This window comes from Equus quagga, chromosome 12 (assembly GCF_021613505.1).
Source record: "Equus quagga isolate Etosha38 chromosome 12, UCLA_HA_Equagga_1.0, whole genome shotgun sequence".
NCBI classification, from domain to species: domain Eukaryota; kingdom Metazoa; phylum Chordata; class Mammalia; order Perissodactyla; family Equidae; genus Equus; species Equus quagga.
Window position 1 is genome coordinate 37,556,387 of NC_060278.1, and position 17,673 is coordinate 37,574,059.

Sequence of the window (17,673 nt, forward strand, 5' to 3'; positions counted from 1 at the left end):
CACATGTGTATATATCCACGTACATGCATGTATACACACATATATAAGCGATATCACTTTGTCATATATATATATCACATATATATCACATATTATCTTATTTCACCACTACTAAGTTATAGAAAAAAACTACAAGCTATCAAAGCTGTACTTATTCCTCAAAGTGTTCTCTCAGAACCAGGCAGAGAAAGGAAAAGTATGCATCATCCACGACTTAATGATATCGAGGCAACAGAGAATTAGAGTTGAGTTGGTTTGTTTTTGTACTTTATTTTTGACTGAAACTGAAGAGGTTTCGGAGGGCTTTGAAACTCAGAATCTCAGCCAGAGGGACATTAAAACTTGTCTGGATAACCCTCCCACCTAATAAAGAAATTATTTTGATAAAATTCCAACACATGGTCACCTATTGTATAATAAACACCTCCAAAAGTGGGGAATTTACTACTGTTCAAAACTGAATGAACTCCATTATTGGGCACCTGAATTGTTATAAACTGCTCTTCCTAACATACCGGCATGAAATGTGTCTTCCTCTAATTCCTAGTCATACATGCCAGTTCATCCTCCTCTAGCCATGAGGAAGAGTCTCTTCCCTTCCTACACTACAGCCTTTAAAGATTTGTAAACTTACAGCACGTCTCCTTTTCCTTCACAAAGTCTTTTCATCATGTGATGAAGCATCTCCATTTCTCATCAGCCATTTCTCATATAACATGGCTACAAGATTCTTCTCATCCTGGTCACTTAGCTAGAAACTCTCTAGACATAATGCAATGGATGCATGTATTAGCAGAGTGATACACCCCTTTGGGGAAATACATAATTGTATGCCTCAGAGCTCCATTTGTTCGGTCCTAAGTCCACATTTTTGGGTCAGTTTTTGTCCTAAGTCACCAACCCCTTGATGTTGATGCTAACAATAGTGTTGATGCTAACAATAATGCAGCCTAACGTTGTGTTAGCTTTCTTGGCCACTGCATTGCACTAGTCTCCCTCGACCCCCATATAGATGTGAGCTAGGATTCTTTATGTTGTATAAACTAAGAGATCCAATTCAAACTGGCTGACAAAAAATGAAATTTATCAGCCTAAGTATTTATGTAACTCAACAGTAAGGCGGTATATTTGGTTTCAGGTCATATTTCAACAATGTGACCAGGATCTCTCTCCATTTCTCATCTCTGCTACTTGGTTTTGGTCTCCATTCTCCCTCTGTGGTTCCAAGAGCCCGTTATAACAGCCTGCATCTCCTGTGACCAGAATCATGAGCAACAGGAAAGGGGAAGTCTGCCTTTTTTTTTTTTCAAAGATTTTATTTTTTTCCTTTTTTTCCCCAAAAATATTCCCCGGTACATAGTTGTATATTCTTTGTTGTGGGTCCTTCCAGCTGTGGCATGTGGGATGCTGCCTCAGCGTGGCTTGATGAGCAGTGCCATGTCCGCGCCCAGGACTAGAACCAATGAAACACTGGGCCGCCTGCAGCAGAGCACACGAACTTAACCACTTGGCCACGGGGCCAGCCCCAAGATGTCTGCTTTCTTAACATCTCAAATAAAAGTCCAAGATTGGACCATCACTGGCTCTAACAGGTCTGACTTGGGTCAGGTGACCAGGGAAATGTGATTCTCTAGTTAAGCTAATCATGAACCACCCTGTGGTCAATCACTTACAAACTACACAGCCAGGACATTTGAGGTTCTGTTAAGAAAGAGAACGGAGGAATTAACACTAGTGGGGCAATCAAAAATAATCTACTACAAAACACTAGAGAAATTACTCAGCATTTTAGTGAATTTTTAACCACAAACGCAGACTTTTCCATGTATGTCTAAGTTCATCTTGTTGGTATTGACCAAATGTTTCTAATTAAGGAGGTAATTTTGAAGTTTGGTTTAGTCCCCCAAAGTATGTTATTCTTCTCAGCTTTGCATCCCTTGCAAATTTGATATACATAACTTCTACGTATTCAATCTCATTAAGTCTTTGATAAAAATGTTGACTTAGGACCAAAAAAATGGAGCTCTGAGGCATACAATTATGTATTTCCCCAAAGGGGTGTATCAATCTGCTAATGACTACAGTTCGGAAATAGCAGTTTAAAAGGTATACAGAAACCTCACTAGCCCACTACAGGAAATGTACCAGGAGACGTTATCAAATACCTTGCTGAAATCAAGGTTTGCTCTTTCTGTAGCATTTCCAAAACGAATGCAGTTTTATGGCTACATTCCTTAGTGTCTACAGCCAGAAATGGCTAATGTACACTGACTGAAGAACCTTCACAGAATGTGTCACACATCACCAACAGGTACTTAACAACAGTTCCTTACACAATTTCTCTGCCTCAGGCAGGGCCTCACCAGCTTCCCAGCCCATCTTTTCCTCTTACAGCTAACAGACTTCTTCCCCAGCAGCTGGCTTGTGTTCTGGCCTGAGTGGGTCCTGCTGCTCCCTGTGAAATTCCCGGACCCTGCTCTTGCAGAACTTCATTCCGAATGCATGACTCAAATGGTGAAATGCTGCTGCTGACTTCTCTCCCATGTCAGTCTTTTATTTATTAGCCTTTGGATTCTCTTTACCAGCTTTGAATCTTTTTTTTTCTGAAATTTTATGAGACCGTTGCTGAGTGGAATAGTACAGTGGACATCTATTCTTCCGGTTTGTCCATCCACCCTCCAAGTTTTTTAATAACTTCTGATCCATTCTAAACCTGTGTTACAGGTAGGGCTACCAGCACATCATCTCCCTTGGTCCAGGCAGAGGTGGACATAAGGCCGGAAGAGGCCAAAGAAGTCTGTCCAAAATACCTATTTTTAAATTTGGACCTAGAGGGAACAGAGCCTTTTCTTTTGTCATCGAGCTAGAAGAATGTGGACTGGGGGATGCTGGAAGCCATCTTCTCTACCACATTGTGGGGAACACTGCCTGTGTGGGAAAGAGTGAGGGCAATGTAGAGGGATGAGCAGAGCAGAGACAAACAAATCCAGGGAGAATAGGAGGGAAAGACTGAGAGACAGAGATAGAGACCAATCTGAGGACCCAGACTGCATCCCTGAATTCTGTCACCAGATCTGTCCCTGGCTATGCAGCTATGTGGGCAGCAAAACTTCTTTGTGCCCAGGCAGACTGAGTTGGATCTCTGTCACTTGTAACAAAAAAAATCTTGATAGATTCATGCAGTAGGAAGGCAGAGTGGTGTAGCTGGAAAGACCACTCAGTCCACTATAGCGTAGAAACAATCTGAACCTTTCTAACCAAGCAAATCTGGGTCTGAGCTGACCCAAATGCTTTTTTTGTAAATTATAAGAAAAATAAAATAAATGAACCTAAGGCCTGAGTTTGAACCCTAGGTCTGCAATGAAGTGGGCAAGTCACATAAGTCTTATCTCTCAGCCTCCTCGTGGATTAGGTAGGACAAGGCAACTTCCTCCTCACTGTGGCTGTGAAGATTAGAAGGATGAGTACATTACTTGGTCCACAGTAGGCTCTTAATAAGTTATAGCAATTCATTTTCAGTGTAAGAAAGTTGAAAGGTAGAGGAGAGTTTTTAAAGTCCTTTCACCTATTACTCTAGAAAGATGATGCTAACAAATATCTGGCAGATGCTTTTATGATTGTTGAACCCGATTTATCTTCCTTTGGGAGGATATTAAGGTGATATTTCCCATTACAAGTGAGAGCAGATTTGTTCCTCTTTAATTCTGAAGGGCAGTGTGATAGTGTGATTGGTGTCCTTTGTGTGGTAAGAGCAATTTCCATCACCTATTCACTCTCTGCAGAGCGGGCGCTGTCTTCACCCCCGCCCCACTGCTCCCAGAGCCCCTACCCTCCACACTGTTCAAGGCCGCAGCCCACTGCTCTCTTGCACTCCAGTTTCCTAGCACCTGGCTGGGCCACTTCCCTTGAATATATCTAACAATGAGACTATTACACATTTTTTCCAGCCAGTATGCTCTCATGAGCTGAAGAGTTTTGCTCTATCTACCCCAAAGGATATTTTTCACGCTCAGTATAACTTGGCTATCTTAAAAACTGGGAACTATCTTTTTGGGGGCCTTTTATTTCCCATCTTTCATTTCTTTCAAGGATCTCTTACTGTTCCCTATAAATGCTATCACCATTCTCTATAAGTGATCAAATTTATAAGGTTTGACAAATCAGTTTTATTTGTGCAATTTAATTGAAGGTCCATTCATCTATCCTTGGAGAATTTCTGAAAACGCAGTATGCACTTCATTCAAAACACACAGATAAATAACATATAAGTGTGCTAATCTAATTTTTTTTAAAAAAATTACAAAACATGTACTTCGTATGAAATTAAAATTGGTTGTAATCAATTCTCTTTGAGTCTTTCCAAGTTACATCCATCATTTCCCATTTCTCAGGCCTGCCTGATTTTCTCTTGGCTCCCTACAGGGGAAAATGGGATTTTTTCCCCTACTTTCTCTTCCAAGAGCTGAGAAAAAGGAAAAGAGATAGCAGCTATATAGCTGCAGGGGCAGCCAAGCAAGAGATTGATTCAACAGGAGACATTCAATGCATCCCAAAAGATTCCCTAGGATTTGATATCCTGCTGCTTAGCGTACAATTTGTTATAACAAGAAACTGAAGATTTTCTGTCAGGAAAGTCAAAGTGCTCAGTGATGGCTTGCAAAAATTAAAAAAAACCAGAAAAGTGAACCACAATAGGAAGTGTTTTTATTCTGGAAATCCTTTCATAAATTGGAAGACTAAAGACCATTTCTCAGATCATATCTGTTGCTCATATCCACTGGTGACCAGAGAAGACTAGGTATTTTCCTGTGTGGGTGACCAAGCCCCAGGGGTGGAATGTGGCTTTCATCTTGCTCCACAGGGAGTTCTTTACTGGGAATCAGACAAATGCAACATATTTCCTGTGTCCAGTCCTGGCCTAAGGTCTCAAGAGTCAAGGTGGGCATCAGTGTGGGGATGGATGGGGTTGGTCCATGACTGTGAGATTTTTGGGCAAAGAGGAACTGGTATTCTTGTTCCAGGTAGGATGGGAAGCAAGGAAGGGATGCAATGGGCAGAGAGAAACTACATGGGTGAGAATGAAAGAGTTCCAAGGAGGACAGGCCCAGACAGGAGAGTAACTGGATCTTGATGACAGATCCTGGAATCGGCACTTGAAGCATCAGAGTTGAGGAAAAGGAAGACTTTTATGGAGCATGAGCATCCGTGGAAGGGTGAAAGCTAGAGGCACGAACTTTTGTTTTCCATGGATGTTACCACCAATGGAGGCACAGGGCTCAGGTCTTTTTAAGTTTGCTTGGAGAAAAACTTTAACTAAGGAGTTATCCAAAGGTGGGAGGCAGATTCTAGTGGCTTTTCTCCCAGTTCGAATCTTTCCCAGTAGATGAAGTGCTGGAATGAGTCCTGCTGTCAGGGGAATCCAGCACCTTTCATAGCACACGGTCCCTGACTGGGAGCTTGGGTGTTGAAGGAGCAGCTTGGAGGGCGAGAAGGAGCAGGATTTGAAGGACAAATGGAGAAATGTGGTGTCAGATGGATATTTTACATATTGCTTTAAAATAAAGATTTGAGGACTATCAATTACTTTAAGGAGCTCAGGGGGTGCATCTTCCAACTTCCAGCAGAGGTCAGTAATGTGTACAGACCAGCAGTTGAGTCAAATGGCACGGCTACTTAGGGGGTTTCCCTAGAACCTAGTGCTGTCAAGGAACTTCTTACCAGACCTTGGACCTCTGTTTGCCCGGGTACTTCCTAGTAGATAAGTGAATATGAATCTGCAAGGGGCTTTAACACTGCATTTCAAAACAAAAATCCAAGCCGGTAGCCAAAGCTGGCAGTTGGGTAGCTGAGTAGTCCGTAAAGACAGAACACATCTTTTGGTCAAATGAGCTGGATGGAAGTGGTGTGGACATGGGGTTCTGTTGAGAAATGTTACCACCACAACGAGAGGATCATTTATGTGCAAGGGTAAATACATCCCATGAATGTGCCATGGGCAGAAGTGGATGCCTCTAGGCATGGGAATCCAGGTCTAGCTCTTGGACTGGGTTCAAGCTCAGCGGACGGTGGCAGTAACACTGATTTGAAGTTAGAATCTCTGATATTCACTGTCTAATGATGACAGAGAAAAGGTATGTGCTTCCTGGGTCCTGGTCTAGCCTAGGGGCTCAAGAGGCAGGGAAGATTGTGGGAATGGACAGGGTTGACCCATGGGCTCTGGGGTTTGGGGCAAAGAGGAATAGGTATTCTGGCTCCAGGTAATAACGGGAAGTAAAGACAGATCTGAAATGTAAAATGCAAGTGGTGTCACGTTGTCACAGATCATCTAAGGCCATAATGTACAACCACCTAACTTCATACTACAGGCTTTCTCAGAACCACCCCAACATGGTCTCAGGGCTCTTAGAAATTTGTTGTTGTTAGTGCTATCAAGCCATTTCTGACTCCTAGTGACCCTGTGTACAATAGAGCAGAACCATGCCAGTCTTTTTGCACCATCCTCTCCCCTTCTGGCGCCATATCAGACAATGCTCCACTACTATTCACAGGGTTTTCATAGCTAATTTTTTTGGAAGTGAGTGGCCAGGTCCTTCCTCCTAGTCTGTCTTAGTCTGGAAGCTCCGCTGAAACCTGTCTACCATGGATGACCCTGCTGGTATTTGAAATACGGTGGCACAGCTTTCAGCATCACAGCAACACGTAGCCACCACAGTATAATACACAGGTGGTGTGGTTCCCTGATGGGAAACAAATCTGGGCAGTAGTGGTGACTGTGCTGAATCTTAACCACTCGACCACCACGGCTGGCCCTCAGAAATGCCACTGTATATATGTGCACAATTTTTGTTGATATTTTGTTAGTGGTGGATGAGGCTGAATAACCTGAAATTGTTCTAGGCAGATTATCTCTCAGGGCAGAATCTCTATTTTACACGTTATTTTATAATAAAGGTAGCTAAGAGCTTAAGGATTTGATTTTAAGGTTGTACCAAAATAATGGCATGACAAAAGCCATGTCAAATTATTACATTCTCCCAACAGTGTCTCCTGGAATGCTGGCTTCTGGCATAAGCCATCCTCTGGTGACCAACTAGTACCCACTAGTACTAGTACTAGGCTGGTCATGAGTAGAGTACTGAGGTTTACCCTAGTCACTCCTAGAGACCTGAGCATGCTGGTATTGGCTTCTGGGTACCCTTAGAGCTCCTGAGCTTGAGTGGAAGCCATGAGAGCAAGAAATTCTTTTTCCAGGCCAGACAGTTGGCTTCCAATGAGCCCAAATTCATGAAAAATAAGTGCCAGAGAAGTAATCTCTGGGACTGGTATTCTCCAGGAACGGAGAATCAGAAGGCAATGGTCGGGCTGCATATAGCCAGTCTTATGGGTTGAACTGTGTCTCTCCAAAATTAAATGTTAAAATCCTAACCCTCAGTACCTAAGAATGTGACTGTATGTGGAGATAGGGCCTTTATAAGGCAGAGGTGATTAAATTAAATGAGGCCCTTGGGGTGGGCCCTAATCAAATACGACTGGTGCCCTTATAAGAGGAAATCTGGACACACCGAGGGACACCAGGGATGTGTGCACAGAGGAAAGACCACATGAGGACACTGCGAGAAGGTGGCCATCTGCAAACCAAGGAGAAAGCTCTCAGAAGGAACCAACCTACCCACACCACAATCTTGGACTTCCAGCCTCCAGAACTGTGAGAAAATAAATTTCTGTTGTTTAAGCCGCCCAGTCTCTTGCATTTTGCTATGGCAGCCCAAGCAGACTAATAGCCAGCTTTGGTTGCAGGATGATGCTCTCCCTCCCACTCCTACCAATAGCCTCGTGACATAGCTCCCGGTTATCCATAACTGTAAAACACAAGTCATTAGGTGTGCGCTCACGTCAGTGGTTTATAGCATGCGTGCAATTGAACTGTAGTCGCAGTCGCTGTGGTCACCTGCTTCTTCCTCTTCCTTCTTCTGTCTCTCCCTCTCCTTCACCGTCGTCTTCACTGCCTCCTTTTGTTGTATTTCTAGATTCTGAATTAGGAGAGCCCTCTAGAATTAAATTAAAAGGCCTGACATAAAAACGGTTAAACTAAAGGTGCTTGGGCCTCAATGGATCCCTTCCCCCACAGCTATTCAGTAGTCACTGCCCCAGCGTCAAGACAAGGGACTGTAGCTAAGAAACAGACCTCACAGAATTGGCAGCATAGAGAAAGAGGCCCTGACTAGATATATCATGTAACTCAGTGTTTTGCACAAACACACACAGAGCTCAAAATCTTGTATCGGGGTTTGGCCACCAAAGACACTTAATTGAAAATTACTGTGTGGAAAAAAATGATCAAGTGGCTAAGGGATTATTGTCCACATCAGTGAGCAGAGAATAAAACATTTGTTCATTCACAGGGAGAAATAATTCTCTAGAGCTCACCATGAAGATAGATGGCAAACAAGGTAAGTGAACAGAAGACTGGGTGATACGCAGATACTCCTTCCGCCTCCCGGGTGGAGAGCTGGCTCTGATTTATCTCTAGGTCCTACTCTGTGGGCGTAGCGGTGCAAAGTTCTACACTAGGTACCACAGCCAAAGACCCTGACCTCCAGGAACAACCTCCACCGACAGGTATACTGACAGAAGCAGCCTCAGGGAGCAACCTAACAACATCTGTGCGACACAGAGAGATGAGGGAACAGCCAAGACAGGCCCTGGTGAGCGCTGGGTGAGTGACTGCGCTCATTCTCCCAGGTGCCACCTGTAATGTACACCCGCAAGCTCTGCCGGCTCCTGGACTGGAACGTCATATTAGCTGATGATGGAATCCACAAAAGAACAACTGTACGTCTACAGAAGAAAAGCCAGCTTGAAAACTGTAGTGGAAGGTACTACTGTGATGAAACTTTCCATTTTATCAACTTATCCACCAAAGCTTCTGAGGGAAAAGTTAAAAAATTACTGGTGAAATGAAAACGGATGTGGCAGCTAGGTAATCACTGGCAGTCTCTGAGTTACAAACACCTGATGTGTAAACATGTCATGCACACAAACTACCAGCTGCATTTTACTTCTACTCTTTGCACCATTTTTTCTGACAATACAGCACAGAAAACTGAGCTGAAATCTCACTCTTTTCAGCTGTCTTCTCCTTCGGGGGATTTCATTCCCCCACCCCTCTTTCTCTGATCACGGCACCATCACACATGCACTCACACTTGTTTAAGCCCTTCATCATTCTTGTTCTTCGGCTTCTTTCCCAGTTAACACACAAAAACGTCATTTCCACCACCACAAAATTACTATTTGTAGACAACAAAATCAACACCAACAAACCTCACTTTAGAACAGCAGGCTTTGATCAAGGAAAAGGAGAAGGCCCTTATATATTCTGAAATGAATTTAGATCAGATATAATAAGAATCAAGTGATCCATTCTCAGTTCTTTTGAGAAAAGAGTGATATTTTGGTGAACACAGGACACAATTTGGTGATAATTATCCACATTTAAAATGAACATAACTTTTGATGCAGAAAGTTAACATTTAGGAATTTATCCTATGAATTTATCCTATGGATTCAGTCCCATCAGTACACAGATACAAGAGCATGGATGTTAATCATAACACTGTGTGACAAAGGAGACATAAATGGAAACAACAAGGACTCATCTACAAATTATGGCATATTCATGAGCTGAAATGCTATGTATCCATCAAAAAGAATGAGGTAGATATTTGGAAGCTGATCTGGACAGATGTCCACACTTGGTTGTAAAGTGAAAAAAGCAAGTTATAGAACACAGGATCCTATTTTTTTCTTCTCTCTGTCCACTAAGGAGAATTCTTGGCTTCTCCTTCCCTTTTCTCCTTCTCATCCCCACTTTCCATCCACCACCTTACTGGGCATATTTAACAGATCAAGACTGCGACTAAGTCTCTCCCCAAGAAAGGCAAGAAGAAGAGAGGGAAAAGGAAAGGAAAGGCAGAAAAAGTACGAGAGCTCATATGAACGATTCTGAGGGGAAAAGAATTGTGAGTGAGGGAATAGGAGAGTCTTTGAGGCTGTGGGAATAGCTGGCAAACAGAGTAGAAAGAATGGGGGCTTTAAGGAAGTATGGAAGTGTATAATGAATGGAACCCTGTTCATTGAGTGACTGGTAAATGTTAGAATTACTTATTTACTTTCAATTCTCTTTCTCTCTCTGACACCATGCTAAGACTGAGTCAATGTGGGGCTTTGGAATACATTCACTGGGGCCTCACATACTGAAAATTTAAGAAAAGAAACTTTTAGCCATGGTTATCTTTTTTTTTTTAAGTGGGATGATACATCTCTCTTTTTTTTTAATTGAGGTTATGATAGTTTAAAACGTTGTGAAATTTCAGCTGTACATTATTGTTTGTCAGTCATCTTGTAGGTGCACCCCTTCACCCTTTGTGGCCACCTCCCCTTCCCCCTGGTAACCACTAATCTGTTCTCTTTGTCCATGTGTTTGTTTATCTCCCACATATGAGTGGAATTACACAGAGTTTGCCTTTCTCTATCTTAGCCATGGTTATCTTAGGGACTGGGACAAGAGTTTGAAAGATGAGGATTTTTACCTTTATGTTGTTTTGAAAATGGCCTTTCCTAGAAGCATATACTATTCTTACAACAAAAATTAAGTTAACAGGAGGCCAGCCCTCTGGCCAAGTGGTTAAGGTTCCACATGTTCTGCTTCAGCAGCCCAGGTTCGCAGTTTGGATTCCAGGCACAGACCTACTCTACTCATCAGCCATGCTGTGGAGGGGTCCTACATACAAAGTAGAGGAAGACTGGCACAGACATTAGCTCAGGGCAAATCTTCCTCACCAAAAAAAAAAATTAAGTTAACAGAACATGTGTGAATATACTTAAAGTCCCCCTTAAAGCCTCAAACAGTCTCTAGATTTATATATCTAATATTATTCTCTGGTTCCTAAAGAAAATCAAGTTTTATTAGTATTCAATATAATTTAAAACTTAATTTTGAAACAAATTATGTTCACTTTTGTGTTTGTATTTTTTCTCTTTTTTTCAAATTTATAACATACATGATGATATTATGGGCTGTGCAGACGTTCAGGGACTAGTCTGGGGACCTCACTATAATCTATAACACCTTTTTTAATAGGAAAATGCATTCCAAGTTCTAAACTACCAAGTGGAAAATTAACTTTTGCAACCCAATTCATCTTACGGTTAAGATTTCACCAAATTAAATTTTTAAATAAAATTTATGAAATACCTTTAAATTACTTTCATTCTGCTTAATGTTTATAATGCTAAGAGACAGATGACTGTGCACATATCATCACAGATACTCTCAGAAGAAATATTACCCCCAATCCTAAAGATTATACATTTTGTTATACATGAATTAATTCTAACTTGCTTCATGAAACATAAAGAACTTAATATTGTGCTGTATCATAAAAAGAACTCCTATTGAGTATAAATAAATGATAGAGTAGCAAGAAGGGCAACGCAGTGATTTGGATAGAAATGGAATATGGAAACTTTCTCCTGTAAGGTGAGCAGTTAAAATTTCTCCAAGGGCAGGAGTGACAAAATCATCACTAGAGACTTGACCTCGATCTAGTTGTTGCAAACAGCATGTTAACACTGCAAAACTGCTATAGCAGATGGCAATCCAGTCACCTCTGGGTAACTCATGCCTAGCTAACTGCCTGTGCCCTTGGCTAAAGGAGAACAGAAAGCCCACCTAGAGCATTTGCAGGGAGACCGTGTAAACAGCTGATGGCCCAGTGTCAATTCCCTCATGCATACGTGAAGGGCGAAAACCACTGCCCACTTTCAGATCCACACCTCGCATTCTAAGATTATCAAAGGGCTTGCAGGGCATCTGACCTATTTGTTCTTTATTTTTACTTTTGCCTGAGCTAAGGGGAAAAAAATCAAAGTCTGACAGCATCCACCCTCTCATTTCTCTCAACTTTGTTGGTTCTGGATTACTTATGGCCCTTTCCTCTACTACACCTTTGAAAGCAAAGGGTTCAGATTTCACTCATTTGAAGGGGATCAATGGAGACTGGATTTCTTGAAATACAGAACATGGTAGTGCCACTCCTTAACAAGCTCCAGGGAAGAGTAACCAAGGTAGGCTTGGAAATTTGTTACCCCGCGTTAAGAACAGAGTCTACATTTACAGAGAGACTGTGACCTGCCAGACACCAGGACAGCGTAAGCAAATGCATTGCAAACAATGTGGAGTACATTCTGGTGGACTCGGCCTCACTTACAAGGAAGACTTCTTTGTTTGACTCAATTAGTTTAAGTCAGTGAAACGGCCAGTTAATTAAGGGGTAAGAAAGTCAGGCCTTCAGAGAAGCCCTGACAGGGGTGGGGAAAAGAGGATTGAAAACTACGTGCAAAATGAGCACGCTCAAAGGTGTGTGGCCTTCTTTATGAAGTGGTGGACCCACGTAAAGTTTCTGTGCTCAGAGTGGCCCGGAGGGCAGCCTGGCTGTGTAAAGGAGGGGAGGATGGGGCAGGAAGAGCCAGTGCCTGGCTAGCACCAGCCAGTAGTGTGGGGCTAGCGGCTGCTGAGGGGCCCGGAGGAGCGAGGATTTTCCCAGTCTGCATCTCCTGGCCCACGTCCATCCACGCACCCAGCAGCCTGTGGTTTGGCTTCCTGAGACGGAGCCCTGAGTTCAGAGAGGTAATACCAACTGTCCCCGACCTGCTCTCATTGCAACACTGAGGCTCAGAGAATGAAGCCTTATCTCTTTGTGTTCAATTCATATTTTCTGAGAACCCACAAGATTCTGCATAGTGAACAGACATTTTATGCTCATGGGAAAGTCTGCAGTCTCAGCCCTCAAGGCAATCTCTTATGAATTTGATTAAAGCTGACTCACAGTCTGGATTCCAAAGCTGTTCAACCACAAGGCAATGGAAGAAACCACCTATAGAAGTTCTGAAAACACCCTCAGGGTCATGCTGGTGCCATGGCTGGCCTATGGATTTTGCCATCCACCTGGTTGGTGGAGTCTTGCCATCTTTAGGTCCCTCTCTGCCCGCACCATGCTCCTGGCCCAGGCCTGGCTTCCTGACCAAGTATCTCATTTCCAGCTTCCTACCTCTGCCTGAACTGATATCCTAGACCCTGTACTTGCTTCTGTTCTTACCATGTTGACACTGGTAGCTTTCCCTCTCAGTTGTCTCCTGAGGCTCTTCCTCAAGTGGGGACAGGCAATACCTGGGCTCTGCCTCCTTCACTCAGAACCACTCCCCTGCCTATTGTCCCATGTTGCGTAAGTCCAGACCTGGATTCTCCCTCTGCTCAGCCCCTTAGGGCTGACATCATGTTTGCAGGGGCTGCAGAGCTGGAAAACTCAGTATCTGCCCAGAGTAGTAGCCCTCCTTTCTGGGACCTCCCCAACCATCCCCAGGTCCCAGATGCTTTTGAGACATCTTCCCACCAGTGAGTGGCCTTGTTCTGTGCTAGAGATGTCTATTTCAACCTCAGATGATGGTGTGTATGTCTCTGTGCCTTTTCCTTTTGACTGATCTCTCAACTTCCAAACTTGTGTTCTTAGCCAACTGCAAACCAGGGTCCCACCCCTATTAGCACTAAACTCTCAGTACCAGACTTCAACACTGCCCTTCCTGCCAAAGCTCCTCTGAGTTACAAGAACCTCCAGGGACAACACACTCACTGGTGTGGAGGACCTAAGGCCAGTCAAAAAACAATTAATTACCAATAGTTCCTCTACCTGACGCAGTGACATGTTTGAGCAGGGTTGTCTCTCTGTTCTCCTACTTGGGTCATAAGTCAAATGACCTATAAGTCATAAGGTCAAACGACTCAAGTGAAGGTACCCTGGGAACCATAAAGCCCTGACAAATGGAAGAGACCATCACTAGTCAGCCAGACGGAGGGCCCCACACCAGCCATCCTCCCCTGGGTCAGCAGAAGCTAATGACACAGCCTTTCCAAGCCAGGTCTCAGCTGTGCACCCCTCTCAGGCTCCCCAGCCCTCTGTGCCTACCTCTGCCACTGAAAGCAGCACACCATATAGTAATCATCAGCTGAACACCAAGATAGCATCTCATCAGTCTCTGTACACCACAGGGGAGGACTCTACAAATGATGAAGGAAGGGCCGGCCCTGTGGCCTAGTGGTTAAGTTCAGCATACTCTGCTTCGGTGGCCCAGGTTCGGTTCCCAGGCACAGACCTACAGCACTCGTCTGTCAGTTGCCCTGCTGTGATGGCAGCTCACAAACAAAAAGAGGAAGATGGGCAGTGAATGTTAGCTAAGGGGGAATCTTCCTCAGCAAAAACAAAAAAAGATGATGGAATGCATAAATGAATGAACAAAAGAGTGCATCAAACAAGTTTGGTTTTACACACTGACTAAGAAGCAGACCGGAACACTCAGTAAATAGTAGTAATTTGAATGATTTCACGCTATTGAGCCTGTTCCAAAACTAAAGACACTGTGACCTTCCTTCTAGCCCTCTCCTGGGACTCACCTGTATGGCTCCATGGTCCGAATACCGTAGAACAATGCCTCCTCCAGCAGACCAAGGTTGATGCAGGCATCCATAGCGCAGTCGAGCACCTTCAACTGGTAGATGTTGATATCGGGAAGCCGTTCTGAGTTGCTGCTTATGATCGTCTGGCACATGGCCAGAACCTGTTCCCACTCTATTATTAACCTTAGTTAAGGATTCACTGTCTTCATCAAGAAAAAACAAAAGTAAAATGAGACTCTTGAAAAGGCTGAAGAGCTCCTAAGCACAGGAGGGGAGGAAGAGCCCATTATTTTGCACAGATGAGCTGCCTGAAAACACACTTGAGAAACAAAACATGTAAGTGGCCTCTCAGAGAAGTAAATTCTGTTTACATCAACAAACCATCTTCTACCCAAGCCTGTGCTTTGGGGGATTAAGATTTCCAAAGAGCCATTCTTTCTCCATACTACTATGCAGATTCTCTTTAAACCTAGTCATGAAATGAACGCAGATGTTTATTAAACTGATCCAAAGATTAAGTTAGTTCAGTTTAAATTATTTATTCTGTTAGCTTCTGTTTCAAAACTGATCTGAAATGAAAGAGGTTTTAGAGAGATTCCCTTTTAAAAAGGAAGAGCTCACTTTTGCTTCTGTGTCATTTGAATCTTGGGCAAGTGTGAAACCAAATACACAACCCACAGGCACCTACTAGCAGAAGCAAATTGAAGAAATTCATTTCCACTAGATTCATATTTAAGTTTTTTTTATTATAAAGCAAAAGTAACCCAAGCCTATACTTACTCAAATAAAGGTATGCTTATTTTAAACGCCCAACCCTGAATCCATGACTGACTCTCATGGAGCCTTGGTGTGACCTCACCTTTTATCACTGCCATTCCCAGTCTCTTTACAGAGGCAGTCAGAGGACTGAGAACCTGGCGTCGGGAGCACACAGTGAGCCCCTCTGAGGTGAACTACCTTGGAAGCACAGCTAGACTTGACAGGGCAGTCGCTCTCACAGTTTCTCCCTGTGTTGCCATGTGAGGCCAGGCAGAGGCCAAGGAGGATGGTGGGCTGGGACTGGCTCTTCTCCGCCCCCCTCCCCCAAGCTGCGCAGCTCCAAATCCACCTACTTTCACCTGTTGGAATTCCACTACGGTGAAAGGTCTGAAGATTTCAGATGCAGCAGAAACGGCATAGCCTTTGACCACTGATAAAGCTGGATTCAAATCCAAGCTAGTCCTGTCATTTCTGTCAGATTTGAGGTTCTGAGGAAGTCTAAGTGCTTTGAGGTAGGTCAGAAATAAAAACATCTAATGTCACTGTAAGAATTAAATAAGATACTGTACATAAAATTCTAAAAATTCTTTATGTGCTCTAGCGTGAACCAGGCAGAGTTCTGAGTACCAGGGACACAGTGGGAAAAGATTTAGCTGCATGCATAAAACACATACTACACAAATATTAGTGCCTTCTGCCTTCCTTTACCATGCCATTACCTCTGAGTGTGACCAGGCTTAAGGGGAATGGTTTAGTAGACTGGGTTTGATCGAATTTCCCCCTAGCACCCACACCCCTCCCCACTCCCACACAATCCCGTCTCTTCACGGTCCAGTGCTCTCTGCTCCCGCCTCCCCAGTTCAAAGCCCTCTTCATCGGGGTCCTAACACAGCATGCCCTGGCCTGTGTAAACAGCCCACTATGTTCTACAACTCTCCTTTATCCCTCCTTCCGGCAACATCTACCTCTTCTAGCATCCATACTCTCAGGGTATTGCTTCCAAAACATTGGCAAACACTTTTAATAAACCACTCAAGACACTTGTGTGAGCGGAGACTATTATCCTCATTAACCCTCGTAGCAAATATATTTTTCTTTCAGCGGGGGCCTCCTGGAAGCATAATACCTCACCCCAAAGGCATGACTTCCTTGGGTAGAATCTGAAGCGCCACAACACACAGATGAGGGTCTTTATATCGCACTTCCTCCACATAGCACTCTGTAATTTTAGGATGAGTTCTGTCTCTGGTCTTGGAAGAGGTACATTAACTGAAGAAAAGTGAGTTGGGGACTCTCTTTGTGTTCCTCTGACACATATGTTGAAAATTGGCTGGATGCATCCCCCAGAGGGTGGGGCAGCAGCATCTGAGGCAATGCACTGATTCTGTAAGAGTGCGGGCTGACCTCTGTGGCTTTTCATTCCAGGATTTGGTATCTGACGAACTGTCAGGAGGAATGACTGTCTCTTACACAACGCCAGACATTTCTGTGGCAAGACTTTTGCCTTATTTTAACATCATGGTGTTTGACCTCCATTATCATTTGCTTACTCATTTACATATGCTCCAAGTCCTTTTAAAGAGGTTTGAGGTAAAAGCCTTAGAAGGAAAAACCAGATATGATGCTCTGCAGCCACTGATAGGAACATATCTACTTTATCCCCCAGCAAGCTAGAAGGGACCGCATGCCAATTTCCCTTCACAACGTTGGCAACTGGCCAACAAGGCAAATCTTCCCTGTAAAACACTCCAGTGAGCAAAAAAATGGAATAATTTTAACTAAGAGGCTTTTCCCCCAAGCTAATGCTGACATGTGTTGGTTCAAAACTTTAGTCGCTGGCATTCACTTGGTATTGACTGCAAGTCACTCTGCTCCAGTGAGGAGTTGAGCTCTGGACCTAAGCAGGGCCAGACAGCCCACCCAAAGAGGATAAACTGTCAATGGACAGAACAGACACTCTTCTCTGAATACTTTTCAATGGCCATAAGAAGATTAGGGTAAAAGAGAGAAAGGAACAAAGTGAATCCACTTGAAAATTAATCAACCCCACAGGGTTCAAAGACCACAGGGCTCTTACCCACCTAATCATATTATTTTACTGCTTAAAATCCTCCCATGGCCTCCTCTCCCCAATAAAGTCTAATCTCCGGTGCACAGCCGGAGGCCTTGCCATGTCCCCCTCCTCTCACACTGAACACCTGGCAGTTTCTCAACAGCATGTTATTCTACAGCCCGCACGTCTGCCAGCTTACTCCCTCTGATGGACTCCCTTCTCCACCGTGTTGGCCTGGTGAAATCCTACTAATCCTTGCAGACACAACTCTGTTGTCGCCTCCTCCGTGAAACCTCCTTTAACCTCCCAGAGTTGACTACTATGCCGCTGATGCCCCTACAAATATATA

The 17,673-nt window shown here is 43.7% G+C and overlaps 1 protein-coding gene across 2 annotated transcripts in view; it reads right to left on the bottom strand.

The window, feature by feature from the left end:
* SMYD3 (SET and MYND domain containing 3) overlaps window positions 1-17,673 on the bottom strand; it is a 663,517-nt gene that overhangs the window by 81,482 nt on the left and 564,362 nt on the right. For both annotated transcript variants that reach the window (XM_046678091.1, XM_046678090.1), the window contains one exon: window positions 14,510-14,684. In XM_046678091.1, coding sequence (XP_046534047.1) covers window positions 14,510-14,684 — 175 coding nt within the window. The remainder of the gene's footprint in view (window positions 1-14,509; window positions 14,685-17,673) is intronic.